The 27,060-nt window shown below is 56.5% G+C and overlaps 2 protein-coding genes across 4 annotated transcripts; one reads left to right on the top strand and one right to left on the bottom strand.

Moving 5' to 3' along the window:
* Nucleotides 1-1,794: 1,794 nt before the first annotated feature.
* Nucleotides 1,795-20,911, top strand: LPIN3 (lipin 3). Of its 3 annotated transcripts, none has more exons than XM_032294928.1 (20): nucleotides 1,795-1,979; nucleotides 6,583-6,770; nucleotides 8,305-8,400; nucleotides 9,307-9,575; nucleotides 9,765-9,845; nucleotides 10,531-10,651; nucleotides 10,819-11,164; nucleotides 12,260-12,359; nucleotides 12,499-12,659; nucleotides 13,045-13,138; nucleotides 13,238-13,307; nucleotides 15,056-15,148; nucleotides 15,230-15,273; nucleotides 16,291-16,429; nucleotides 17,432-17,580; nucleotides 17,755-17,841; nucleotides 18,286-18,423; nucleotides 18,590-18,704; nucleotides 18,793-18,896; nucleotides 19,075-20,911. In XM_032294928.1, the coding sequence occupies exons 2-20, from the start codon at nucleotides 6,591-6,593 to the stop codon at nucleotides 19,217-19,219; spliced, it is 2,532 nt and encodes an 843-aa protein (XP_032150819.1). In that variant the 5' UTR covers nucleotides 1,795-1,979; nucleotides 6,583-6,590; the 3' UTR covers nucleotides 19,220-20,911. The 3 variants fall into 3 exon arrangements, with proteins under 3 accessions (XP_032150819.1, XP_032150817.1, XP_032150818.1); XM_032294926.1 differs by having other exon boundaries at nucleotides 9,762-9,845; XM_032294927.1 differs by having other exon boundaries at nucleotides 1,797-1,888; nucleotides 9,762-9,845.
* On the bottom strand, nucleotides 20,308-26,838 carry EMILIN3 (elastin microfibril interfacer 3). The gene is made up of 4 exons (XM_032294929.1): nucleotides 26,453-26,838; nucleotides 25,074-25,196; nucleotides 23,664-23,887; nucleotides 20,308-23,388 (listed from the first exon to the last, which is right to left on the bottom strand). The coding sequence occupies exons 1-4, from the start codon at nucleotides 26,617-26,619 to the stop codon at nucleotides 21,602-21,604; spliced, it is 2,301 nt and encodes a 766-aa protein (XP_032150820.1). The 5' UTR covers nucleotides 26,620-26,838; the 3' UTR covers nucleotides 20,308-21,601.
* Between the last annotated feature and the right edge of the window lie 222 nt (nucleotides 26,839-27,060).

Genomic DNA, 27,060 nt, shown 5'->3' with positions numbered 1-27,060 from the left:
AAGTAGAGATGGGGTTTCACCATGTTGGCCAGGCTGGTCTCGAACTCCTGACCTCAGACGATCTGCCCACCTCAGCCTCCCAAAGTGCTGGGATTACAGGTGTGAGCCACCATGCCCCGGCCAGAAATGCAATTTCTGCAACGACCTTTATATCAACTTTTTTTCCTTTTACAAGTATCAATGAGAACTATTTGTGCTCCATCTTTAAAAATGTGTAATAAAAAAAGTTGTTAAATAAAAATAAATATGTGATAAACATCTCTGAATGAGTAATGTGTGCCCTGTGCTGTGCTCTGCAATTAATTTGACTCAGTAGTTCTCAGACTTAGTTGTAAATTACGACCAACTGGAGAGGTTTTTAAATTCCCAGTACCTGGGGCATCAGTGTTCCTCTAGGCACAGTGATTCTAACACACAGCCAAGGTTGAGAACCACTGGTTGAATTCATCCTGTAAATCCTCCCAATAGAATCCTGCACGGTATCTTTTATCACCACCTTTGCAGATGAAATTGAGGCTCCAAGAGGTATATTGACTTTGGCATCCGTAGCCCCAACCTGTGACCTCTCCTTCCTTCCTTCTCAGGCTCCCTCCAGGGATTTCCTGATGTCGCAGAAAATGGTATGCGTGATGCTGCGCTCCTGGCCACCTTGACATAGCTCTGCTCCCAGCAGGGCTCTTCTGAGATAGCAGTCACACACTACCTGGGATCAGGACTGATACTCTATGACTTCTGCCAAAATGAAGACAACTGAGGCCAGTCACTTTCAGACAGGTTCCGTCACTTTGTGTCAGAATAATGGCAGCTACTTCTACTCCTCACCGCCCGGTCATTTCTAAGCCTGTCTCGTCGCCCGTGCCGCGCCGCCAACCCTTTCTTCGGTGCCCTCTCTCTTTTAGAACAAACTACTTCATCTCTAGGTCCTTCTCAGAGCAGCTTCTTTGCAGGGACCATAGGGTGTCCGAAAGGTCTTTGGTCCAGGGAAGCCGCGAACCACAGATCCAAGAGGAAAAAGAAAGCCGTTCCTGGCCCAGGCCTCGCTCAAGCCACGAGAACGAAAGGACCTTCCGCGTGCCTCGGCACAACTGGGTTCACCCCTCCCGCGGCGCCTGCAGGCCGGGAGGGAGCGCGGCTGGGCGACAAGGCTGATCACCGCCTGCCCTCTGCTGGCCAGTGGCGGTATTGAGTCTGCGGCCGCTCGACCAGAACGTCCCAGGGATGGAATGAAGGAGCGGGCATTTATGAAGCGCCTGCTGTTTGTCAGGCAATGTACCGATGAGCGCTGGGGTCTAAGGATGTACATGACCTGCTCTTAGAGTTCAAATTTAAGTGAAGACCCTGACATTATCAAGTAGTCTTTCAAGCAAATATGAAATTACAACTGTGGGCTATGCGAACATACGACGCGAAGGGCTGTCCAGTCTGGGGGATACGGGAGAGTTCGGGAAAAGCTGCCCCCAGGAGGGGACATCCGAGCGCCAGGCACCGCACAAAGTCATTTCACGTCATCTCGAAAACGCTGCAAGGCGGCTTTCCTCCTTGACAAAACAGGAAGTGGGCTCAGATTGGGAAAGGAATTCACCCAAGATCACACAGCAAGCTGGAAGCAAATCTGGGAGGAACTAGGTCCGCCCAGTTGGGAAATCCACACTTTTCTGGAGATGGGGGACAGTCCTTCCAGGGCTTGGGGCCCGTGGGCGTGGCCTGAAGTGTGGCCCCGCCCCCTCCTGAGGGGCGAAAGGGCGCCCAGGGCGTGGATCAGAGCGGGGGCGGGGTCTTTCCAGGGGGGTGGAGCCTGGGCAGTTCGGGGCCTGTGGAGGCCGCACCAGGATCTTGGAAGGAATGGAGTCGTGATCTCACCATGTTTTAGAGAACCCGGAAGCGCCAAGTGAGTGCGGGCCGAAGACAGCTGCGGAGCCTGTGCACACTGGTAGAGGCGGCGGCTCTGAGTCCAGGAGCTCCAGTGGGCAGCTCCCCAGGTAGGGCCCAACCCGGGCCGGGGAAGAGATGACCTTCTCCCCTCCTCTGCCCATCTATTCTGCCATATGACATTCCTTCCTTCCTTCCTGTCCGCGGGCCTGAGTCCACCGCTAGCCAAAAAATGGGGACATGGGTGGAGGGGCCGGCCTCATTTTGTCCCTGTCTCCTTGGCCCAGTGGCTGCAGGCCCCCTGGACACCCAGAATGCAGAGTCTGGAGAGAAGACGACGAAACTTCCCAGGGGAGGCTGGCCCAGCTTACCCCAGCCTGACTGTGTGACCTTCGGGAGGACAGCCACTTTCTTTCTTACTTCCTTCCTTCCTTCCTTCTTCTTTCTCTTTCTTTCTTTCTTCTTCCTTCCTTCCTTCTTCCTTTCCTTTCCTTTTTTTCTTTTCTTTTCTTTGAGACAGAGTCTCGTTCTGTCGCCCAGACTGGAGTGCAGTGGCATGATCTCTGCTCACTGCAACCTCCACCTCCTGGGTTCAAGCGACTCTCCACCTCAGCCTCCCGAGTAGCTGGGACTACAGGCACCCACCAGCACGCCTGGCTAATTTTTGCATTTTTGGTAGAGATGGGGATTTCACCATACTGGCCAGGCTGGTCTCGAACTCCTGACCTTCTGATCCTCCCCCCCGCCTTAGCCTCCCAAATTGCTAGGATTACAGGAGTAAGCCACCGTGCCCTGCCAGGACAGCCACTTTCTCTGGTACCCAGTGTCCTCAGTTGCAAAACAGTGTCTAGCCGTTGCCCTGCTTGCCTCGAGACTGGGCAGGTCAGATGATGTAGCTGTTGGGGGCTGGGTGGTGCTTTCTCTATTGGGGGAATAGGAGTACTTACTCTCCTGCTCCGTCTGGTCCTCCGTGGAGAGCCACGCCCTTCATTCACCCAAATCTGGGAGCCAGGAGGGCTGAGAGCTCAGGCCTGCTTGGAGCTCACATGCTCATTTTGCAAATAGTGGCACCACCATTGGGCAGGGCCTTGAATGCCAAGTTAAGAAGTCCAAATGCTCAACTGCTGGCAGGGGCAGTCCATCAGAGTGTGACCTGCAGTGCCCACCGGACCAGCCTGCATGAGTGGGGCTGTCATGATGCCGCTGCTGACAGATGCCACATACAGGCTTTTACTGCATCCCAGGGCTTTACATGGAGTCTCTCATTAGTTACTCACATGCACCTGATGTTACTCCTATTTCAGAGGCTGAGACTGAGGCTGAGAGAGATGAAGTTACTTGTCCATGGTCACAGCTCGCAAATGGCAGAGTGGGGATCAGCACCCAGACAATCTGGTGCCTTTTCTCCTAATGTCCTGTGGCCACCCGTGATCTGGGCACCTGGTAATAAAGCCTTGACCTAGGACAGCTGGAGAAAGGAGGGGCTGGATGAACAGGAAATTGGGGGAGAGGATTCAGAGGGCTAGTGAGGGAGGGGTAGCGATTAGTCCTAAGGGGCATTCAACTTCCTGGGAGGTGTGGGGAGACGAAGTAGGTGATTTTAGACATGTTAGTTTAGAGGAGCCAAGCAGAGTTCTTCTCTCTCTGGAAAAGACCAAGGAGGGAGAGCTGAGTCCTGAGAAAAGGGGGTGCCTAAGGGATGGGTGCAGACAGAGGTCAGGCTCACAGGAGGACCCCAAAATGCCTAGCAGGCAGATGTGGAGGCATCCATTGGTGAAGCAAGAGAAACAGAGAGAGGAAAGAATTCTGGACTCCCATGACATTAGAGCTGAGATGAGTCTAAAAAACTGAGTCCTTTGTTCATAGAAGGGGAAATCAAGGCCAGTTAGTTACTTGCCTGAGCATACTCCAGGGCTGGATGTGGGCAGGACCCTGGGTGCCATTTCTACTATTCTTCTTTTTCTACTAGATCAGTGGTTCTCAGCTGGAGGCAATTTTGTCCCTCAGGGGACATTTAAAAATGTCTGGAGATGATTTGGCTGTCACAACCTGGAATTGCAGGGGATGAAGTGCTACTGGCATCTAATGGGCAGAGGCCAGGGATGCTGCTTAATATCCTACAGTGCATCCACCCACCCCCTGGCAAAGAATTATCTGGCCCCAAAGGGCAATAATACCAAAGCTGACAAACTGCACTAGGGCTTATTAGGGCAGAGAGCTCAGGCTCAGGCCTCTAGCTGGACAGACCTTTGCCCAACCCTGGCTCTGCTCCTCCCCATGCTTGCTCCTTAATTCTTGGAAGCCTCTGGAGTCCTCTCTGCTTTTCCTGGGCACAGTGGTTTAGAGGTCTGTGCACCAAGTGTCTGTCACCACTCTGTCTCCCCAGACCTGTATTCAGAGTTCAGCATTAGGTAGGAAGAAACCAAAGAGGAAATGTCCCATCTAGCACATGGCAGGCGCCTTGCAGATAAACTTGAATTTGAGTGACACGTTAGGGGTCTGAAGAATTTGCATTTCATCCCATTTGCGCTTTAGCAATTCTTATTGTGTCTTACGTTTGTGAAGCACTGACACGGACTGAGAGAACCCACTGCTTCATCTGATGTCCCAGGATGGGCAGGATGTGGACATTATCTGAGAAATGCTGTGGGGGCGGGGCTCTTGTCGTTCAGGCTCTTCCAAGGATAAGCTGTGGACTGGGAACACAAAAGCCGTTCCTTTCAAACACACGAAAGGCTGCAGGAATCACCTGGGATCCTGTTAAAATGCAGGTGCTAGGCCAGGCATAATGGCTCATGCCTGTAGTCCCAGCATTTTGGGAGGCCAAGGCAGGAGGATCATTTGAGTCCAGGAGTTTGAGACCAATGCGGGCAACATAGTGAGACCCTATCTCTACAGAAGAAATCTAAAAATTAGCCAGGCAGGCATGGTGGTGCATGCCTATAGTCCTAGCTACTCAGGAGGCTGAGGCAGGAGGATCACTTGAGCCTGGGAGGTTGAGGCCGCATTGAGCCATTTTGGTGCCACTTCACACCAGCCTGGGTGACAGAGTGAGACCCTGTCTCAAAAAAAAAAAAAAAGTAAAGATGCAGATGCTGATTCAGTAAGGCTGAGTGAGGCCCAAGTTTCTGTTTCTAACAAGCTCCCAGGTGATGCTGACGCTGATGTTGCTGGAGCATGGACCACATTTCGAGTGCAGGGCGTTGCAGGGCTGTGCAGAAGTGGCCATGGGCCCTGCTACCCTCTCTGCAGCCAACTCTGGGGTGGTTTGGAACCATGGAGTGGAAGGAGACCATGCTCTAGAGTCAGGAGAGCTGGAAATGAGTCATCATTCCCTCTCTCCCCTCCCTGTACCCCTTCTATGGCCTGTCAGCTTAATAGAGCTTGAATACTCACTTAACCTTGGGTAAGTCACTTAGCTTCTTTGCTAAGTGGTCTTGCATGGCAGGCTGTCCTTCAGGGGTTCTGACCCAGGGTCTGAGAGAAGCAAGTGCCCTGTGGAGATGGGATGGTCTGGGTCTTGGCAGGCAGAGGGGCAGCCAGCCACTGGACTGGCCAGCAGGGCAGGAGTGATGAGCTGAAGCTGGTGGGGCAGGCACTGGGTCAACTTGGAGGAGGCTCTCATCACAGCCCGGGCTTTTCTCTGAAGCCGCCTCAGCCTCCTGCTCTGGGCTTACCCATCCCTGCCTGGTGTGGGAAAGCTGGAGAGACCAGTCTGGCTAGGGCAAGGCCAAGGTCTGATTGTGGGTTCTGAGGGCCTAGTCAGCTGAGCCCTGGTTTGAGGAGCTGGGGTTAGGACTGAAGTTGGGGTCTGAGAACTACAGCCTGGACACTGTGGGGTCAGGCTGTGCATGGACGGGCTTTCCACCACAGAAACGGGGAAGGAATTTGTAGTTTGGGGCCTTAAGCCCCCAGCTATAGGGGATGCTCTGCCTTGAGCATCTTACCCCAGGAATGGGACTGAATAAAGCCTTGAATGCCTGGGGTGCTCCCACATCTGGTCCCCCATAAATCAACTACAACAGCCCAGCAAGACACCTTCCAACTCCCAGGACCAGGAGGCAGAAAGACAGCTGAGCCCATTTCTCAGAAGGAAAATGGAGGCTCTTTCCTTCCCACTTACTGGGAAGAGAAGAGCACTTGTTAGCACAGCCGCCCATTCTCCAGCACAGCCCTGGGCCTGCTATCTAATGAGGCTGCCCCCTCTGCCCATCCCCTCCTTTTTTCGTGGTTGGACCATCCCAGTGGAACCACACAAACCTGGGTTCAGATCTCAGGTTCCGTCCTTCATAGTTAGGAGGCTCCGGGCAGGTTACTCCACCTCTCTGAGCCTCTGCTGGCTCATCTGTAAACAGAAATAATGATACCCACTCAGCCAGCCTCACTGGGTTGTTGTGAAGATGAAATGGGCTGTGCTCACTGAACACTGTAGTCATTATCATTAGTCATAGCATTTAGAGGCACAAGACAATTGGATATTGTCTTACCTACGCCCTATTTTACACATGTGGAGATTGGCACTTGGAGAAGACAGGCAGCTGCCCAGAGGTCCCTTGGCAGGGCAGTGGGCAAGCTGAGGTTAGACCCACATCTACGGGTGCACCTCCCATCGCACGGCTGCTGCCGCCTGGGGGTCTAGGTGGTCAGGCTGTAGGAGCTTCTTGTGGAGGGGCTGGAGCAGATTTTGTGCAAGTCACTGCCTTTGTTTGCCAGCACCAACCATGAATTACGTGGGGAGAGTGTTGGAAACGATGAAGGAGCTGTACCGGGGCCTGAACCCAGCCACGCTGAGCGGCAGCATTGACGTGCTGGTGGTAAAGCAGGTGGATGGCTCTTTCCGGTGCTCACCCTTCCACGTGCGTTTTGGGAAGCTGGGTGTCCTGCGGTCACGGGAGAAGGTGGTAAGTACTCAGGCTGGCTGAGGTGGCTACTGCAGGGTGGGCTTTTTAAGCCAGGACAGCCACTACAGTCCCAGGACAGGCCCTGGGACCTCCCCTAGGTGGGGATCTTTCCTCTGGACAGGCTTCCCTTTGTTTGTACTTTCTTTGAAGGTTTTTGGGTAGATTTGGGGGTTTTGGTCTGGGAGGGTTCACAGTTTCTCATGGAAACAGATCAGTAGGGCTCATCCCAGTGCTGGGGCCATCAGACCTGGCTCAGCTTACTAAGACTGTACCTGTATGTTCTTGGTAAGTCACTTCATGTCTCTGAGCCCAGTTACTTTACTTTCACAAATGGATATGCTTTTATCTGCCTAATGATGCTGGTAGAACAAGTCAATAGCAACTGATAATGCTCTCCCAGGGCCAGATATGTAGGTAACCTCAAAAGTTAGTTCCTCTCTCTTAATAAATACACTTCAGGCTGGGCATGGTGGCTCATGGCTGTAATCCCTGCACTTTGAGAGGCCAAGGCAGGTGGATCACCTAAAGTCAAGAGTTTGAGACCAGCCTGACCAACATGGAGAAACCCCATCTCTACTAAAAATACAAAAATTAGCTGGGTATGGTGCCAGGCTCCTGTAATCCCAGCCACTTGGGAGGCTGAGGCAGGAGAATCATTTGAACCCAGGAGGCAGAGATTGCAGTGAGCCAAGATTGCTCCATTGTGTTCCAGCCTGGGCGACAAGAGTGAAACGTCTCATGAATAAATAAAATAAAATAAATTCACTCCACCTTCACTGGGCTCAGGCGAGCGCAGCAGAGATTTTTGTTAGCAGCAATGTCTAGTGTATGAATCAAGATTCACACTGAGGCAACTGTGACGTTTCCAGAATCCTAATAGGAAAGTGTAGCCTATAGGAAACAGTGTATCTAAAAGGCTAGTAGCTTGCCTTGCAGACCCAGCCTTTTTGGCTTCATAGGCTCACTTGCTATGAGGCTGCGTCCTAGAGAATTACTTAAACCCCCCAAGCCTCAGTTTCCTCATCTATAAAGTGGAGGCAATGATAGGAGCTACTGCAAGGGGTTGTTGCCAAGATTAAATGAGATAATCTATAGAAAACACTCCACAAAGGGCCAGTACGCTGAAATTTTCACCATTGTTCACGTGGTCATAACCTGGGGTCTGGGGACACAGCGATCATAAGAGAGATCACGTCCTTATTCTTGAGGGTATGGGAGATGGAGGAACGTGGAAGCCAGGCCGTACACAAGAAGACCAAGACAGTGACAAGTGTGATCAGGCCCAGACAATGGGGCAGTGTGAGTGAGGGGGAGATGGGTAGGGAGCTCAGTGAAGGCCTCTCCGAGGAAGGGGAGATGCGGCAGAGCCCCCGATCATGGGAAGCAGCCAGGCACTTGAGGTCCAGAGGGAGGGAACCCCAGCAAGGATGGCACTTGCGGCAGCAAGGAGCCACTGGAGGACCAGCCAGGAGGCCAGTGCTCTGAAGCATGGGGTTGAGGGCCCATGCCCCCGCCACCCGCTCTCCATTTGCAGGTAGACATTGAGATCAATGGGGAGCCTGTGGACTTGCACATGAAGCTTGGGGACAGTGGGGAGGCCTTCTTTGTCCAGGAGCTGGAGAGCGATGAGGTGAGTGTGGCCCTCCTAACAGTACCTGGCCCACCCGTCCCTTCCCTGTGTCTCCTCTCAGGGGAGCCTTGGAATTTGTCACCATCCTTGCCTTTCCTGGGGAGCACCCCACCAGCGGAGATCTGAGGCAGGGTGTCAGCTGGGGCTGGCCTCTGGCACACATGATATGCACAGAGGAAGGGGCCAGGGTACCAGCTGACTCTACTTACTGGGAAGTTGGGGAGGGTTTCTCAAAAGACTAGACCCCTGAGCTGGGCCCCTATGGGATGAAAAGGAGGCCTTCCCCAGGCAGCTTGGAGAGGAGGCGGGAGCTGAAGAAGGGGGCTGGAAAGCACAACATCTGGCTTTTCCCGGGTCTGGTGCCAGCTTCGTGCAGCTAGAAGCTAGAAGTGTGTAAGTGGCGGGTGTTCGCACAGGGGAGGCAGGGCCCGGCAGAAGCCAACAGAGGACTTGAAACTGAACTTGAAAAACTTTGAGTCCCTACTGTATGCCAGACACCGTGCAACAGACTCAGATGAGGGGTGACCCCTGCCTTCAAAGAAAGTTCAAGACTGGTCTGGAAGCTGGACATGTAAACAATGGATGATGAACTATTTGGTCATTGCAGTGAGGGACGCTGGGACCGGGATAGGGATGGCCAAGGCCCCTTCCTAGAGGAGGAAACATCTGGTTGAGTCTTAAAAGAGAAGTAGATGTTTAATGTAATAGACTTGGGTAGAGGAGGAGGTCAGAGGCTGATGCCAAGTTCGCTGCCTGGCATGCCAGGCTGGTGGGTGGCTCTGTTAGGGAGCTATGAGGCTGTTTTCCTGACCCTAAATGAGCTCATTCCAGGGCTGTGACCCAGTCAAGGCTCAGGATGACTGTGGTGAGGGCAGCCCCCAACTCAGCTCTTGGTCTGTTCCACAGGAACATGTGCCGCCCCGCCTCTGCACCTCACCCATCCCTTGGGGGGGTCTGTCTGGCTTCCCCTCAGACTCCCAGCTGGGCACTGCCAGCGAGCCTGAGGGCCTCATTATGGTGGGCACGGCCTCCGCTGGGCGGAGGAAGAGGCGTCGCAGGAGGAAGCCCAAGCAGAAAGAGGATGCAGTGGCAACTGAATCTAGTTCTGAAGAACTGGAGGCGGGTGCTGAGAGGGAGCTGTCCCTGCTGGAAAAGCAGAGGCCAGAACACTCAGGGTGTGTAAGGACCAAGGGACTGTAACCTCAGTTTGGGGGATCAAGTGCTATTTCCTCTCCTCATGCTGTGTGACTTTGGGCAAGGGCCTTGACCTCTCTGGGCAGTAGTTGCTTCACCTCACCAGACTTTCATACCTGCCTGGGGCGTCCTGCCCGATCAGTGACCATTTCCTTGTGGCCCCTCAGCAGTGTCCAGTTGGAAGAGAAGTCATCACCGAAAGCCGAAGACATCTACCCCTACTCCGATGGCGAGTGGTCCCCCCAGGCCAGGTGAGAGTCCAGATGGGCTGCAGGCTGGGACTCCAGATTAAGGTCTCAGGTTTCAATTTGCATTTTTCCTGATGAGTAATGACACAAAACTCATTTAATGTGTTTACCAGCCATTTGTATTTCTCCTTTGTAAAGAGTTCAAGTCTATTACTGATTTCTTTTTATTGTGGTAAAATATACATAACATAAATTTACCATTTTAACTATTTAAAAGTGTATACAATTCAGTGGCATTAAGTACATTCATGTGTTGAAGGACCATCACCACTATCTAGTTCCAGAACATTCCATCCCCAAATGGAAACCCTATGCCCATTAGGCAATCCAGCCACAACTTGGCTCCCTTCCTTTCTTCTTTCTTCTTCTTCTTCCTTCTTCTTCTCCTTCCTTCCTTCTTTGCCTTCTCCCTCCCTCCTTCCTTCCCTCCCTCCCTCCCTCTCTCCCTCCCTCTGTCCCTCCATCCCTCCGTTCCTCAGTCCTTCTTCTGACTGGATTGTCTTCTTATTGTTGATTAGCAGAAGCTCTTCATATATTTATTACTCTTTAGATCTTTATATATTCCTTATATATTCTGGATTCAGCATAGGCATAAATATGGGTTGCACATTTTTTTTTTCACTGGCTAGGGTGGGCAGCAGGGGAGATGGGTAGGCAGGCTCAGGGCCTCTGAATTTGTTTCCTGCAGCCTCTCAGCAGGTGAGCTAACATCCCCTAAGAGTGACTCGGAGCTGGAGGTGCGGACCCTGGATCCCAGTCCCCTGAGAGCCGAGTCCCACATGCAGTGGGCCTGGGGGAGGCTGCCCAAGGTGAGTCCCTCTGTATCAACCCCAGTCCCTGCCATTCAGGGGCTCTGTGGCCCCCATGGGTCAGGGTTGAAGGGACTGAAACTCAGGCCACCTCCCCCAAGGCTTTATGGGACATGGGTGGAAGGCCCTGCCCTGGCCCCCATCTTCCTCCATTTGTTCTACTGAAGGTGGCCAGAGCTGAGCAGCCCAAGTCCTCAATGGTCCTTGAAGGCAGAGCCGGGGCAACCTCTCCTCCTCGGGGAGGACCCAGCACTCCCTCTACATCTGTGGCTGGCAGCGTGGACCCTTTGGAACACCCAATCCTGCAAACAGAGGCTGGCCCTGACCTGCTTCAGCTTGACACAGAGGATCCCACTCTAGTGGGCCCCCCTCTCCACACCCCAGAGACAGAGGAAACCAAGACTCAGAGCTCTGGGGATGTGGGCCTCCCTCCTGCCTCCAAGTCATGGAGCTGGGCCACTCTGGAGGATCCAGTTCCCACCAGGCAGTCACAGAGGGTCTCCAGGGGGAAAGGTGAATGATGCGGGGTCCCTCCCACTGCTTCCCTATTCTCACCCTGTCCCCTGGGTGGGTGCTGGGACTTCAAGTACATTTTGAGCACCTGCTGTGTGCCAGGTGCCATACTTGGCACCAGCCTCATGAGGCTCACAGTGCAGTGTGGGAGATGGAGGCTACACATGTTGAAGGGCCTGCCACGGGCATAGTCACTGGTTGGGATGGGAGCTGTTTAAACCAGGTGGTGAGTAAAGGCCCCTCCAAGAAGGTGATGTTGAAGCTGAGACATGGGTAATGAAGATTCAGCCAAGCGAGGGGCAGGGGAAGGGAATTCTAGGCAGAGGGAACAGTGTGTGCCAGGGCTGTAGGCTCGAGAAAAGCGTCATGTCCAGAAACTGAAGCCAGCTAGCGTGCCTTGAGCAAGAAGTGGGAGATGGTTGGGATAGGAAGTCGGAGAGATTAGCAGACTCAGCTCCAGCTCGCAAGCTTAGGTTTATCTAAGAGTGCTGGGAAAGCATGAGGCTTGTGCTGTCCAAATCGGTAGCCACTGGCTATATGTAGCTATTTAAAATCAAATTAGGGCCAGTGAGATGGCTTATTCCTGTGATCCCCGCACTTTGGGAGGCTGAGGTGGGAAGATTGCTTGAGGAGTTCAAGATCAAGCCTAGGCAGCGTAGTGAGAACCCATCTCTACCAAAAAAAATTTTCTTTTTTAACTAGTCAGGCATGGTGGCATGTGCCTGTAGTCCCAGCTACCAAGGAAGCTGAGGCAGGAGGATCACTTGAGCCCAGGAGTTCGAGGCTGCAGTGAGCTATGATCACACCACTGCACTCCAGCCTGGATGACAGATAAATAAAAGTAAAAATTAAATTAATTGAAATTAAAATAGAGAATTCCATTTCTCTGTCACACTGTGATCACATTTTAAGTGTGCTCAATAGCCACATGTGGCTAGCAGCCAACCTCTCAGACAGTGCAGACATGGGACATTTGTGTCACTGCAGGTGGTTCTGCTGGGCAGCACTGGCTTAGGGAATTCAAAGTAAGAGGGCACTTCCTGCTCACACTGCTGAGCACGTCAGCTCTACAAGTATCATCTCTTCCACCCTCAGGCTCCCCAAAGAGAAGCCAGCACCTGGGCCCCAGTGACATCTACCTGGATGACTTGCCCTCCCTGGACTCTGAGAATGCAGCGCTTTACTTCCCCCAAAGGTGCCTGGGTTCTGGATGCCAGGGTGTCTTGGGTCTGGGCTCCTGGGGCCAAGGGTCCACTATCAAGGGCCTGGGAGGAGGGAGGACCCATCTCCCACCCTCCATGTATTCATGTCATTGTTGGCCCCTTTGCTCACAGTGACTCCGGGCTGGGGACCAGGAGATGGAGTGAACCCAGCAACCAGAAGCCCCTGAGGGATCCCAACCCTGAACACGAACCTGAACCCACTCCAGACACAGTGAAGACAATAGCACTGTCCCTCTGTGGTGGACTGGCTGACAGCCGGGACATCTCCCCAGGTATGCTTGACTATGGCCCAAGGCCTTCTGAGGTTTGGTGCTGAGCCCAGGGATGGGGAGGGCAGGGAAGACCTCGAGGGTGGGGTGGTAGGGGTGGGAGGCTGGGCTTCCCTGCAGCTCTCTGTCCTGTGCAGCCCACACTCTGCCAGCAGGGGCTGGATGTTCCCAATTCCCCATGAAGCAAATGCTTGATGCTAAGTTGTGAGTTATCCTGTGAATCCTGGGGTGGGAACAGGTTCACAAACCATAGGTAGGGAGGAGCCCTGCCAGGTTACAGAGCCAACCAACAGAGGTGAGGAGCAGAGTGCGGAGCACCAGGTGGCTGAGGCAGCGGGTCACCTGGGATGTGCCAGCTTCACCCCTCACTCTCTGCCTCTGTGCCCAGAGAAATTCAACCAGCACAGCGTCTCCTACCAGGACCTCACCAAAAACCCCGGTCTTTTGGATGACCCAAACCTAGTGGTGAAAATCAATGGGAAGTAAGTCCCAGGGCTGGGGATGCTGGTGGCTGGAGAGTCATCCCCCTCTCCACGACCCTGCAGCTGCTGCAGCCCTGATGCCCTGTTCTGTCTCTCTAGGCATTATAACTGGGCTGTGGCTGCCCCCATGATCCTCTCTCTGCAAGCCTTCCAGAAAAGCTTGCCCAAGGTAATGGTTAGAGCACCACTGCCCCTGCTGGGGAAAGTAGCCATAGCCTCGGGGCAGGGAGACCCTTGGCAAGGAAGTGAAGAGCAAGGAGAATTGGGTCTGGGGGCCAGAGGCAACACAGATCCCTGAAGTCTTGCCCTACCCTTCTCTGGTTTTCTGGCCGTGGGTGAATCCTGTTGGATTTAAACTTGTCTTCAGAGGAGCTCAGGACAAACGAAGGAGGAGAAAAATCCAACAGGTGCTTAAACAAGGCATGCCTTTAGCAGGAAGCCTTTGCATCTGAAATATGGGGAGGCCTTTGGATCTGAAATATGGGTTTGGGAAATGGAAATTGCACCCTTCACCTTGCCTGCAGACTATTCCTCCAGGCTGGGCTGAAGGGTGCTTACTTTCTTTATCTACACATATTTCTTGAGTACCTACTATGTACCAGGCCTAGGCTGGGGACAGTCAGGAATAAATGAAACAAAATTATCCCTGCTCTTGAAGGAAGACAAAGTTAACCAAAGATGAATATAATTCAGCCCTGAGTGCTGGGAAGGAGAGGTGTGTAGTGCTTGGAGGCAAGGGGTTTTGATAAGCAAGTGCCCACTGGGCAGAGTAAAGGATGGGTGGGCCTTGAGCTGGCCAGGGATGGGGAACAGCATGTGTAATGCCCAGAGTGGGAAAAGAATGAAGGAATACCCAGCCTCTTTACTCCTTCCCAGAACCTCTTCCCTGGTCTTCCCAGCCACCTTCTCCTACTCATGGAGGATGTTGCCCTCCTGGGCAGTGCCAGCCTGTGCCAACCTGCACCTGGCCCTCTGGGAGCGATCCAAGGCACCACCCTGACCTGGCATGGCCTGTTGTTCTTGGCTTGTCCAAAGAGCATCACTAACAGATGTTGACAGCTGTCACTGCCATTGGGTGACAACTTCATCCTCTCGCTGGTGCAGGGTCTGAGCTAGGACCCAGAGTCTGTGGGAGGGAAGAGGGTCCCTTCTCTGCTTGGATCTCCTCACCTTACCCAGAAAGACCCACCGCTTGAGGCCCCTGAGAGACCCCTGCCCCACCAGCCTGTTCCCAGCTCAGGATGGTCCCGTGGCTGTGCCCAGCCCAAGCCCACATCCCCCTGACTTGGGTTCTCCACTCTGCGTCTGTAGGATGCTGTTGTGTCCCCCAGATGGGCCTTGGGCTGGGCTCTCCCTGGGGTTATCTATAATAGCATAGATCTAATCGGTGTTTTTTCACAAGGTCAACTTGCCCCAACCAGACAGTGATGGTAACATACAGAAAAGGGAGCTGTTTGTGGGATAGGATCACCGACCTTACGAGGTTGCCTGGGGCAGCCTTGGAGGTTAAGGGGAGTGCTGGCTAATGATTTTTCTTCCTGCTGCCACTTGGTTGCAGCATGCAGGGAGTACCAGATCTTGAGAAACTCCCAAAGCATTGCCTTTAGCTACTCTAGTAGGGGAAGGGATCCACAAGATTTGGAGGCCAGGCTGAGGCTGGGTTAGAGCTAGGGGTCAGAGCTGAGGTGGGGCTGGGGGCAGAAATAACCCGTGGTCTTTTGAACATAGCTCACCTGAGTCATTGCTTGGAACCCCAGGATGGAGGTGAGGATGCTTCCTCGGCCTCCAGATGTTGACAGCACCTTGCTGCAGGGTTGGCCCAGACTCTGGGCTCATGGGGGGAGGGTCCTAAGAACAGCATGAGGTAGGAGGTTTATGTGGTACTGGAAACACTGCATGGCTTTCATCTGCCCACAGAGCACCATGGACAAGCTGGAGAAGGAGAAGATGCCCCGGAAGGGTGGGCGATGGTGGTTTTCCTGGCAACGCAGTGACTTCCTGGCTGAGGAGGTGGGCGGTCACGGTTGAGGGGCAGGGCCAGGGCCGCACAGGGCGGGAGGTGGGGTTCACTAATGGATGTTCTTTCCACAGCACAGTGCCCAGAGGGAGAAGACTGCAGCTAAGGAGCAGCAGGGGTGAGTGAGACCCCTGTCTGGGGCTCTGCAGTGGAAGCCTGGGAAAGATGGCCCTGGGTTGCGGGGCAGCAGGGAGGAGCCAGCACCCTGTCTCCAGCGTGGGTTTTCTTTGTCATTCCTCAAGCACCAAGAACTTCTCTCTTTTTTTTTTTTTTTTGAGATGGAATCTCACTTTGTCACCCAGGCTTTAGAGTGCAGTGGCATAATCTCGCCTCACTACAACCCCTATCTCCCTGGTTCAAGGAATTCTTGTGCCTCAGCCTCCCAAGTAGCTGGACTACAGGCATATGGCACCACGCTTGGCTAATTTTTTGTATTTTTAGTAGAGATGGGGTTTCACCCTGTTGGCCAGGCTGGTCTTGAACTCCTGACCTCAGGTGATCCACCCACCTTGGCCTCCCAAAGTGCTGGAATTGCAGGCGTGAGCCACCGCACCTCGCCCCACAAGCACTTCTATACCTTTTCTTTTTCCTGAGAAATGGCCTGGCCTGGAGACGCATATCCTGGCCCACAACCAGGAAATGGCAGAGCTGGCACAGGTGCTCAGGCTCCTGGCCCAGACAAGGGGATCCCTATTGAGGAGGAGCAGGGCCTTTCTCTTCCAGCCCACATAAGCCAGCTGACTTTGTTTCCTTTTTTCATCTCTGAAGTGACCCAGCTGCCTGAGGCTGGCTGGAAGGTAGCTAAGGATGGCCTGACTGAAGCTAAAGCAGGTGGGGTTGGGAATAAGCTCGGAGATATACTTTAGGTATTTCAGGTAAATATCTCCAAGGCAGGCAATGAGGGCTGGCAGCCCTGGGTCTCAGCCCCCTCTGCTGTCACCTGGCTGGGTGGAGACTGCCAGCCTGTACCCGTGTGTCTGCCACCACTCCACATGGGTGGAGCCTAGAGGGAGGGATCACTGCTACCCTGTAGGCCCTGGTGTGGCGGGGACAGGTCCAGGCTTCTTTTGGCATCTCCTGGAAGTGAAGGCCCTTTGGCTGGAGGAGATGGCCTGAGAGCCAGTGCGGTCTGCAGAGGGAAGACAGAAGTCCTGAGCAGTGATGACGACGCCCCAGACAGCCCTGTGATCCTCGAGATCCCCTCCCTCCCACCCTCCACTCCAGTCTCCACTCCTACCTACAAGAAGTCCCTCCGCCTCTCCTCCGATCAGATCGTAAGTATGCATTGTCTGTGTAGAGGATGGGGAGGGGCTGAGCTAATTCTGTCTTAGAGTTCCTCAGGAACCAGCTGAGAACTGGCTCCAGGGAACCATGTCTTCACCAAAGGCCAGAATTTATCCATTTGGGAGCTTCCCTGATGGCCTCCACTTGAATACCTCCAAGGGCAGGACACTCACTTCACATGCCAGCCCATTTGTCTGTCAGACACTGGGAAAGCTGTCTCTTAGGTCCTCCTGAGATAATCTACCTGGAGTGAGCCAGTAGGCTCTGGGTCAGCCCTTGGAAGCAACACTAAAAAGAATCAAATGCTGATGACAGCCCCTCAGATTCTGGCAACTCTCAGCCCTAAGTCATATCTTCTCTAAGCTCAGTAACTGGTGACTCCTGGAATAAGAACATATTTTTTTCATGGGTGTGGCTCCATGGTCAGGGAGGTGTGCAGGAGGGGCTGACCAGCCAGTACAAGGCAGCTGCCATCTGTCTGGTACCCTGGAGCTCACACTCAACTCAGGCTTTGGTGGGGAGTGGCCCTGATCCTTCTCTATGGACTGAGTACAGGGTTAGACTTCTTAGAGCAATGTCGACTCAGGTACCCCAGCCCTAGGGAGGGGCTTCCTATGGAGATCCCCACAGGACCCCCATCTATGGAGGGGTGTGTCACCCTGCCAAGAGCAGCCCCAGCCTTGGGGCTGGCCTGGGAATCTTGGGCAGGGAGTCACGGATGCAACTTTGTCTGTGAGTTATATCTCAAAGGGGAGTGAAGGGAGGCTAGGGCTCTTGTGGCCTGCGCTGGACAGGACCCTGATCAGCGCGGCCACCCTCTGCCAACATGGATGTGTCTGTGCATGGCTATCTCTGATGAATCCAAGAGTCTCTGAGCTGGGAGGAAGAGGAGAATGAGAGGCCCGAGGGGATCGGAGGCCACGGGGTAAGGGGACAGGTAGGCAGTGACTGCTGTGCTCGATCACAGTGCACCCCCCTTTGTCTGGCTTCAGCGGTGCCTGAACCTGCAAGAAGGTGCCAATGATGTGGTCTTCAGTGTGACCACTCAGTACCAGGGCACCTGCCGCTGCAGGGCCACCATCTACCTGTGGAAATGGGACGACAAGGTGGTCATCTCCGACATCGATGGCACCATCACCAAGTGAGGCCCAACTGTTGTGGGAAGGGGAGGGAGAGAGGGGCTTTGGACTCACCTCCCTCTGTGCTGGGTGTGGTGGGGATAGTGAGGGGGCCTTCCCTTCCTGGTGGTCCATCCTGAGGCTGGAGCTGGGCCACGTGGAGCTGCCTTGGAGTGACCCTTCCACTCTGGCTCTAGGTCGGATGCTCTGGGTCACATCCTGCCCCAGCTGGGGAAAGACTGGACACACCAGGGCATCACCAGTCTCTATCGCAAAATCCACCTGTGAGTGCCTGGGCTGGGACTGAGGCAGGGTCCCCAGCTCTAGAGAGGGAGTGACAGGACAGGACATCTTGGGACCAGCAGGGCCCACAAGGGAGGCCGCCAAGGCAGGTGCCTGGAGTGCTGAGACCTATCTAATGGCCCAAAGTTCTGTGAAAGGCTTATCCCCCAGGGCTGTGTTCTAGGATCAGGGCCCACCTACTGGCCTCAGGCCAGAGGGGAGGCCCTCTCCATCTGCTCCACCCAGGCCTCAGGACTCTGTGCAGGTCCAGCTGAGTCCACTGCTGAGGGCTTGTCCCTTAGACCTGGCTGTTCTCCCCATGTCCCCTCCCTGCAAAGGTTGGAACCTCAGAGCCCCACAGTTGGGCTGGGCAGGCTGAAGCCAAGGAAACAGATGGGGCTGGCTGGTCTCTGATGGTTCTATGCTACCCTGTCCCCCACTCTCAGAAATGGGTACAAGTTCCTGTACTGCTCAGCGCGGGCCATCGGCATGGCGAACCTCACCAAGGGGTACCTGCAGAGCTGTAGCCTCCCCCAGGGCCTCATCCTCCTGTCTCCCAGCAGCCTCTTCTCTGCCCTCCACAGGTAACCAGCCCTACACATGCAAGGCCATGGCCCACTGCCAGGCCAGCCTTAGCTCTCAGGTGATCAGGAGGGTGGGGTCAGACTCCCCTGTCACCTGAGCCTGCCATCCCCTCTGGCTTCATCTCCACTTTGGCCCCTGTCCCTGCTGTGGCTCTGGCCACCCCAGAGAGGTGATTGAGAAGAAGCCAGAGGTGTTCAAGGTCGCCTGCCTGAGTGACATCCAGCAGCTGTTTCTGCCCCACGGACAGCCCTTCTATGCTGCATTTGGGAACAGGCCCAACGTGAGTGTGTCCCCTCCCCTCTGCTGAGCCACCTCTCCCCAGCTCCCTGCTGGCCTCTGTTCCATGGGCTCCTCCTCGTCTCCCACAGGATATCTTTGCCTACCGGCAGGTTGGCCTACCTGACTCCCGCATCTTCACGGTCAACCCCCGGGGAGAGCTTACCCAGGAGCTCATAAAGAACCACAAATCCACGTGAGGCCAAACCCTGCCACATGTTCCCCATGCCCTGCCACGCCCCCCTGCCCTGGCTTCTCCCTGGGCCCCAAGTTCACCTCTCACCAGGGAGTGTGTCCCTTACCCTGGGCTCCCATGGCGGGGACCATAGTTTGGTGGCAGCTCAGGCTCAGTGCTGGCCCCATTCTGCCTGTAGGTATGAGAGGCTTGGCGAGGTGGTCGAGCTCCTCTTCCCACCTGTGGCCCGAGGCCCCAGCACAGACCTGGTCAACCCTGAATACAGTAACTTCTGCTACTGGAGGGAGCCACTACCTGCTGTGGACCTTGATACCCTGGACTGAACCTGTCCTGGCTGGCCCCTCCTCCCTGGCCTGGCCCAGCACTCATTAGGTGTCCTGGGATGGGAGGGTGGGAGCTGGAGTGCCATGGGGCAAACCCACTGAAGGGGAAAAGGGGCTGCAGGCTGGCTGACAGCTGGAAAGATCCCCTCATCTTCCCAGTCCGGTGTACTGTCTCTGCCAGCTGAGCTGCAGCTGCTCCAGGTGTCAGTGTGGCACTTGCCTGGGGCAATTAGTTTGTCGTCTAGGCCCTTGCAGGTTTCCCTCTTTTTTTTTTTCTTTTCTGAGACAGGATCTTGCTCTGTTGTCCAGGCTGGAGTGCAGTGGCACGATCTCAGCTTACTGCAACCTCTGCCTCTGGGTTCAAGCGATTCACCTACCTCAGCCTCCCAAGTAGCTGGGATTATAGGCATGTACCACCACACCCAGCTAATTTTTGTGTTTTTAGGAGAGATGGTTTTCACCATGTTGGCCAGGCTGGTCTCGAACTCCTGACCTCAAGTGATCTGCCTACCTCGGCCTCCCAAAGTGCTGGGATTACAGGTGTGAGCCACCACTCCCAGCCTCCTTGCAGGATTCTCTATGCCTTTGATATCTCTGTCCCTGTCAACCTGGAACCTTGCTGTAACTCTTGATAGGACAGAGAGGAGGGAGGACTCAGTGAAGGGTTGGTGGCAGCAGTGGGAGTGTGGAGTAGCCTCTGGAAGGACACAGTGCTCTCCCCACCCCTTGTCGGGGAGCCAGGACTATAGCCTCTGAAGCCAGACATCACTGCCAACGCATCCCCCTTGCTGGTGCCCTGGCATCTCAGCACATGACACACACCCACACCTGCAGGCTGAGGGAATGTGGCTCGCGCTTGGCCTGCTCCCCATCTGGCTGCTGCTTCTCTCCAGACCTCCCTTAACGACTCAGTCCCAAACCCAGATGGGGCAGGTGGCTGTTGGCCTGACAGTCCTCCCCCAGCCTCTGCTGGCCAGTTCGGGGCTCACAGCTGCTGGGTAAGCTCTTGCCTAAGGAGCTGTGGGAAACAGGGCTGATGCCCCCAGCAGCCCCTCCTCCCACTGTCTTTGGTGAAGAAAGTAGCTTTAGACTGGCTAAAAGCTTTAATCCAAAGCCTGCCCTCCTCCAACAGTACCAGCATGGAGGGCAGAATAGTGAATGTCCAGGAACCAGAAGGCTGTGGGAACCTGAAGAACAGCACAGTGGGGCCCATGTTGCTGTGGGGGAAACTGAGGCCAGAGCCTCAGCAGAGATGGGTGTCAGTCTCTGGGAACTGCATAGGCCTGAGGAATATGAGTTTTCAAGTTGTCCATTGGTAATTTTGTACCTGAACTTCTCACCTTTTGTGAACATCCTGGGAGGATGGGGTTTTGAAGGGGTGTGAAAAGCAAGGCCTGGAGCCCCTTTCCTCCAGCTGGGGGCTCCTTCTGAGGGCTTAGCCGCATTTAGGCCACTTTCTAGAGAAATGCCCTGACTTCACGGGAAGGATTTCCCCAGCCCCAAGTGGAAGGAAGACAGTGTGGGCACCAGAGGGCTCTGGAAACATCTTAGGGGAAGAAAAGGAAAAGGTTAAATTTGGGGTGAGGGTCTCTAAACAGATTGCCTGGATTCTGTTCTTTCCTGGGGTCCTACAGCTGCCTAAGCTCTCACCTTGGGGGAGGATCCAAAGGAATAAAGAGGACTCTTGGCTGAGTCTTTGTGCTTCTGTTCTGTCCTGAAGGACTCGTGAGGAGCCAGAAAAGTCTGGCAGCCTCTGGTCCTTGATTCAGATACAGCATCCGTGAAGCTGCCAGGTGTGAGGACAGTCCAGCGGGCATCACCTTCCGGTACAAACCTGGTCCTGATGGCTGCAGGGAGAAGCCGAGGGGACATGGAACAGAAGTCACCAAGGACTGTGGACTGTTGCTTGTGGGCACAGGGCGATGTGGACAGGCCACTGGCTGCGGGTCTGTAGGTCTTTGCATAGTTGCTGACATTGGTACTGACTGCAGGGTCCTCTCGAGGCCGTCCATACGGGCATTGATCAAGGCCAGTTGGCCATAGCAGCTGCCCCTGCCAGCCACACTCAGGCTCTGCAGCTGGTTGCCTGGACACTGATCTGCAGACAGTGGAATGTGAAATCTCTCAAGTGCACCCTGGCCTTCAAGCATGACATCCTTGCCTTGACCACTGTCCGGAATTGTCCAGTTTGTGCAACACTGAGAGCATGGGTTTTGGTGGCTGGAATAGCCACATGGAGCTAGACCAAGACCATTCACCCAGTGGCCTTAGTGCCATTTGGGCTGCCAGGGGAGACTGGAAAGCGCTGCTGGATAAGGCTGGGCTCTGGGGTGATGGTCCCCGAGTTGGTGGTATCTAGGGGTTAGGTCCTGGCCAGCCTGTCTAGTTGGCTTTAGCTGGCCGTGCCTGCTCAGCCAGCTGGGCCTGGCAGTCCAGTAGGTCATCCCGGAGGCGGGCGATGTCCTGCGTGTGCTGGGCCAGCGTGCGATTCAACTGGTCCACATGGCTCCACAGGCCCCCTCTGGGCCTCAGTGGCTCAGTGGGCAAGCTGTCCAGGCCCGCAGCCAGCAGGCTCAGCCTCCTGCACGCACCTTCCACTTGTGCCACCCGCTGGTCAAAGTGGCTCACTGTGTGCTGAAGTTCCTGGGCTGTGTCCTGGCAGCGGCTCAGCCCACTGGCCACCTTGGCCATACCAGCCTTGAGTTGCTCCAGCTCCCCGCTCAGGTTCAGGACCTGCCTGTGGCCGGCCTGAAGCCTGGAGCCTTGGCTGCTGACCTGCTCCTGGATGGCATGGACTTCGGCTTCCACCTTGCGTTCCCGCTCGTCCAGGGACGTGTTGGCCGCCAAGAAGGCATCAGAGTACTGGCTGACAGAGTCACTGAGGCCCGTGAGTGACTTGCTCACTGAGTTCAGATTAACCTTGAGCAGAGTGATCTCGCCTTGGAGTGAGCTGCCTGTCCCTTCCGCCAGCTGTCCCTGGACCTCAGCCACGGTGCCATTGAGCTTCTGGAGTAGTGCTGCGTGGCTGGCCACCTGGTGTAGGAGGGCCTCGCTCCGGCTCTGCCAGGACTTTACCTCTGCCACGAGGTTGTCCAGGATGGCTGAGGTGGTGCTGGGGGTACAAGAAGTCTCCAGTGAAAGCAACCGTTGTTCCAGCACGGCCAGCTCTGTCTGTACCAGGGGCCGAGCTGACCTGCCTGGAGGGGCGCTGTCATGGCTTAGCTCCCCAGCCAATGTCGCCAGGCGCTCCTCGAGGCTCTGCATGCGCTCTTCCAGCATGGTCCCGAAGCCGCCCACTCCCCATCCCCCCATCTCCAACCTCAGACAGCACCCCCTTGCTCCATCCTCTGTCCCATTGAGTGTCTCCAAACCGTCGAGCAGCCCATCCACACCTCCTTCGAGCATGGCAGCAGAGAGCCTGGTTAGCTCATCCCCGGCCGCGGCGCTGGGGCCCCTTTGGGTCTCAGTGACTGCCTGCAGGGTCCTCTCAAGGCCATCCATACGGGCATTGATCAAGGTTAGCTGGCCACAGCAGCTGCCCCTGCCAGCCACGCTCAGGCCCTGCAGCTGGTTGCCCAGCTGTGACAGCTCCCGACGCAGGGCCAGCTCCCGGCCATCGAGGCTCTGGTGCAGCCTCCTGCTGGCAGCCTGGCCCTCCTCACACTGGCGCCGGACCTCCTGCACCCGCAGGTCGCACTCACTCTGGACGCCTTGCAGCTTCTGCTCGAAGCCATCCAGCAGGCTCCCCCAGAGTCGGTGCAGCCGTTGGTCCACATACTCCTCCAGCAGGGCCAGGGAGGTGAGCGGGGATGGTGGGGCTTCCCGCAGCCGCTGCAGATGGGCCTCATGGCCGAGCGCCAGCCCATGCACCTTGTCCAGAAGCTGCACCTTGGTCCGAAGAGTGTTGCTCACCTCTGTCACCTTGCTTAGGATCTCGTCCAATGGAGGTGTCAGCGGCCCACTGTCTCTGTCTCCTGGGTCCGCAAGCCCCTCAGGGATGACCCCAAAGCCCACAGGGACAGCAGGAGCCCTGGGGCCACCAGTCATCCTGTTGGGGTCCTGGTGGCTGGCCACCAGGCCACTAAGCGTACCATATGTCTGTGCCAGGCGCTGGACGTCACCCTCCAGGCGTTCCAGCCGCTCACCAAACAGCCCTGGGCCTTTCCTTCCTGGGAAAGAGGAGAAGACGGCCCCAGGGGCATTACTGGCCTCACCCTCTCAGCTTGTCATACTGCCAGACCACGCAAGAGATTTTTTGTTCTAAGCCTACCTTTTCACTGGGCATAACTCCCTCGGCTTTATGGTGGGATGAAGGTGGGGCCTGGGGGTTCCCCCTCCCCATCCCTGCTGGAGCTCACCCAGCCTGGGGTCAGTGCCCTCCCTGCCCCTGCCACTGAGCCCAAGAAACCCGATCACCTTGCAGGGTCTCCTTGGGCAGACTCACCGTGAGGGCTGGGGGCTGCTCTGTTGTAGGAATGGGGTCTGGGGCCTGGGCCCAGCTGCCCCGAGGGAATCTGAGGATCAGGCTCCAGCTGGGGTGGGGCAGCCCCATGGTCCGTGAGGTGCTCAGGGCAGCGTTCCCCAGTAAAGCCAGGACAGCAACGCCAGGCGAGGTCTGTCACTGTCTTGTAGCCAACCTTGTATTTGGGTCTGAGCACTGTGCGGTACCTGGGCGGGGAGGGCAAGAGAGTGGGATCCTGCACTTGAGGGCTGTGCTCGCCTCCCTAGCTGGCACTCAGGGCCGCCCCAGACACTTGCATAAGGCTGGGTGACTCCCACCTCCAAACCACCCTCAGGGTTTTCATTTTTCTGTGCTTAAGGTGACGGGGTAGGGTAAGGGCAGGCCTTCCTGGAGCTCACAGCCATGTTAGGAAAGAATGCAGGTAGAAGTCCCAGCCATCCTGGTAGTTTGGAGAGAAGCAGGAATTTTGCCCATCACTCCCAAGACCACTTGGACCCCCTCTAGCTCATGCTGCCATGAGAAATTCCACTCAGGCTGCAGTGGCACCTCGGCAAACTCAGACACAGCTCTAGCCCTCCCTGTGGGCAGGGAGGGGCACTGTCCTGGAGCTGGGGCTGGCGGCCCCCTCACTGTCCTGGGGGCCACTCTTGGCTCCCACCTGCTCCCCTTAGTTCTTTCCACTCCTCTCTACCCTGCTCTGGGAACTCAGCTCTGGTCAGAGAGGCTGGTGGACGGGCACCTCTGATTGTGAACAGGGAAGGGAAGGCCCAGGGTGCAGACAGGCCCACGGGCGTCCATGCCCTCATCTGTTCAGCCACGAAGCTGTTCACCAACTGACACACGGGAGCTGTTCAGCAACTGACACACATGTGAACCTCTCCAAGTACAGACCTGTGCATCCCATCGGCATGCAGCCCCACAGGCCCTCACATGCAGCCCTGTGGCTCCAGCTTCCTCCCCCTGCCCCATGGCCTGCCTCCTCGTGGTCACCACAGTCCTCCCTGGGCTGGCCAGGCCCCACTGTAGTATGACCCATTTCCTATGGGGCCCTTTGCCCTCTCCTCTCCCTTCACCTTCTGCCTCTGTCGCGTCCTCCTAGCCTTGTGGTGCCTCTGCCCCTGGAACCTTCCCCTTGTCCCTCTGTGATTCCTAGGCTCCAACCCAAGCCTGCCCCTGTCAGTGCAGGTGATGCTCTGCTGCAGGTCTAAACTGCTGGGGTCCTCCCTGGCACCCTCCTTTCTGGGGCCTTGGTCCACGCTGTCTTGTATGGGGGCTCAGTGGGCTCTCTGGAGGCCAAGGAGCCCCTGTGGAGTTGGCAGCTGCTCCCAGCTGAAAGCAGGACTGGTGCTTGTGCCAGAGGATCCCAAGTGTGTAGGTGAGGAGTGCACTCACGTGACTGTCCCGGGGCACTTGGGCCCCCATCCACACTGCCGGTATTCAGCCTTTACGTAGCTCTCCGCTCCCTCCTGTAGGACACAGGTCACGTTCCTGTGCACCACATAGGCACAGAGGGCCCTACAGGAGAAAATGGCATCCCTGGAAGAACTGGCTGAGCCAGGCCCAGAGGCTCCTACCCTTCCACTTCCATCTGTGGGCCTCGACGGGGCACCAGACCCCCATGTTTCTTCTGTCGGTACTCTGTTCCTGGAAGCCAAGGTCCTTGGTCTGGCGTCCGGCCCCACTGCTGGTCTCCGATTCCAATCTCCCTGATGGGTGGCCACTGGGCTAAGCGCTATATGGAACCAGGAGCCTGATCTGGCTGCCACCCTCTGCCTGGGGAAGAGGTCCGCAGGGATTCTCCCTCAAATGCTCTGCCATACCCCCCATCCTTCACTGATCCCAAACTCCTTATCTCGGCATTCAAGGCTTCTGAGCCCCCACTTAGTGCTTCCTTTGAGAGCACCGTGACTCGTCCTTCCTCCCCTGCCTGACTCGCGGGGAAATGCATTGCTCCTGGTCGTTCTGCAGCCCCTACCTTTGGTCCTGTTCCCTCACTCTCAGAGCAGTTCTTGTACTACCTCCTCCAGGAAGCTCGCTCTGATGTACCCAGGCCCACTGAGTGTCGGTACTCTTCCTCCGACAACAGCTCTCAAATTCAGCTAGAATTCAAGTTCAGCCAGCACCCCAGGCAGAGCCTCTAGCCCACTTAACAGGCCAGCTCGCAAGCCACTGCTCACAAAACACCAGAAGCTGAGGCGGGGGCAGCAGGCTCCTTGATAGCCACAAGGGCTGAGGTGGCTGCCTGGCATGAGCAGACCACTGTGGACGGCTGTGCCATTGCAGGGCCCGGAGCCAGGAGACCGCACTAGCTCTGCAGCCCACCACGGGGTTGCTCAGGCCAGGCTGACTCCGGGGCGGGGGGGAGCGGCCGCCCCGGCGCGCAGCTCCATCTCCTACCTGGCGGGGCCAGGGAGAGAGGGGAGGCCCGGGCCGGGGGAGCCCCCAGTGCTCTGCGCGCGGACTGCCCTTCCTCCTCTCCTTCCACCTGGTCCGCTCGCCCGGAGGCTGCACACAGCGCAGCTGGAAAATGTTACTTCTCTGGAAAGGTTTCCGCGGGCACTGCCAGGATCCCAGCCGCCGCGCCAGGCCCCCTCGGCTTCTTTTTACTCGCCAGCTCCGTAACCTCCCGGAGCTTGGGGCGTCCGCCCGCTCAGTGCAACGGCCTCGGGGGTCCTGGGCCTCGACGCCCCCCGCGGGTGCGGGCAGGTGGGAGCAGCGGCGCGCGCGGGCCCATCGCTCCCTCTTCCCGCCCGCCGCCCGCCCGCGCTTACTTGTGCGGCCCGGGGCGCAGCCGCGGGCGCCATCCCGTCGTGTAGAGACTGTAGCGGGAGGCACCGGGCGGCGCTGGCCGCGCCAGGAGCGGGGTGCCCTTGGCCTGCGCCCCCGAGAGCAGCGCCGCGACGGCGCACAGCCAAACCGGCAGGCTACGGCCGCCCATCGCGGCCCCCGCGCCTCTGCCCGGCCCCTCGCGGTGCCTCCCGCCTGGTGTCCGCCTGCAGCGCCGCGCCGCCCCCGCCGCTGGTCGGCCCGGGTCCTGCCCCGAGGCTCCCGGGGTCCGGCTCGGCACCCCCAGCTCGCTGGCCCGACCGCCTGGCGCTTCGCGGCGGCGGCGTCCCGCGGAGTGGCCGGCGCTGCTCGCGGCTGGGGCCGCGGAGGGGAAGCGGGAGGCGGGCTCTTTGCGGATTAGCATAAACTTGGGGCCGCGCCGCTCGCCGCCGTCAGCCCCCTGCGCCGCCGCCAGCCCCCTGCCCCAGCCCCGAGCGGACTGCCGAGGGGCCGCCTGCAAACGGGAGATTCCGAAAGGAGCGACCCCGGGTGGCAGGGGCGCAGGCCACCGCGCCCTGGGAGGCCCCCAGCACACCACCTACGACTGTCGCCT

Source organism: Sapajus apella, unplaced genomic scaffold (assembly GCF_009761245.1).
Source record: "Sapajus apella isolate SASKATOON/1434 unplaced genomic scaffold, GSC_monkey_1.0 scaffold33, whole genome shotgun sequence".
In the NCBI taxonomy this organism is placed as follows: domain Eukaryota; kingdom Metazoa; phylum Chordata; class Mammalia; order Primates; family Cebidae; genus Sapajus; species Sapajus apella.
This window is presented reverse-complemented; position numbering and strand designations above follow the sequence as displayed.

Bases quoted from the DNA above. Each gene is read 5' to 3' on its own strand.
- LPIN3 (XM_032294926.1), top strand. From the start codon at position 6,591: ATGAATTACGTGGGGAGAGTGTTGGAAACGATGAAGGAGCTGTACCGG. The intron at 6,771-8,304 runs GTAAGTACTCAG...CTCCATTTGCAG, and splicing joins TGCGGTCACGGGAGAAGGTG to GTAGACATTGAGATCAATGG. The intron at 9,846-10,530 runs GTGAGAGTCCAG...TGTTTCCTGCAG, and splicing joins GAGTGGTCCCCCCAGGCCAG to CCTCTCAGCAGGTGAGCTAA.
- EMILIN3 (XM_032294929.1), bottom strand. From the start codon at position 26,619: ATGGGCGGCCGTAGCCTGCCGGTTTGGCTGTGCGCCGTCGCGGCGCTG. The intron at 25,197-26,452 runs GTAAGCGCGGGC...TTTCTCCTGTAG, and splicing joins CTGCGCCCCGGGCCGCACAA to GGCCCTCTGTGCCTATGTGG. The intron at 23,389-23,663 runs GTGAGTCTGCCC...CCTCTTTCCCAG, and splicing joins AGCAGCCCCCAGCCCTCACG to GAAGGAAAGGCCCAGGGCTG.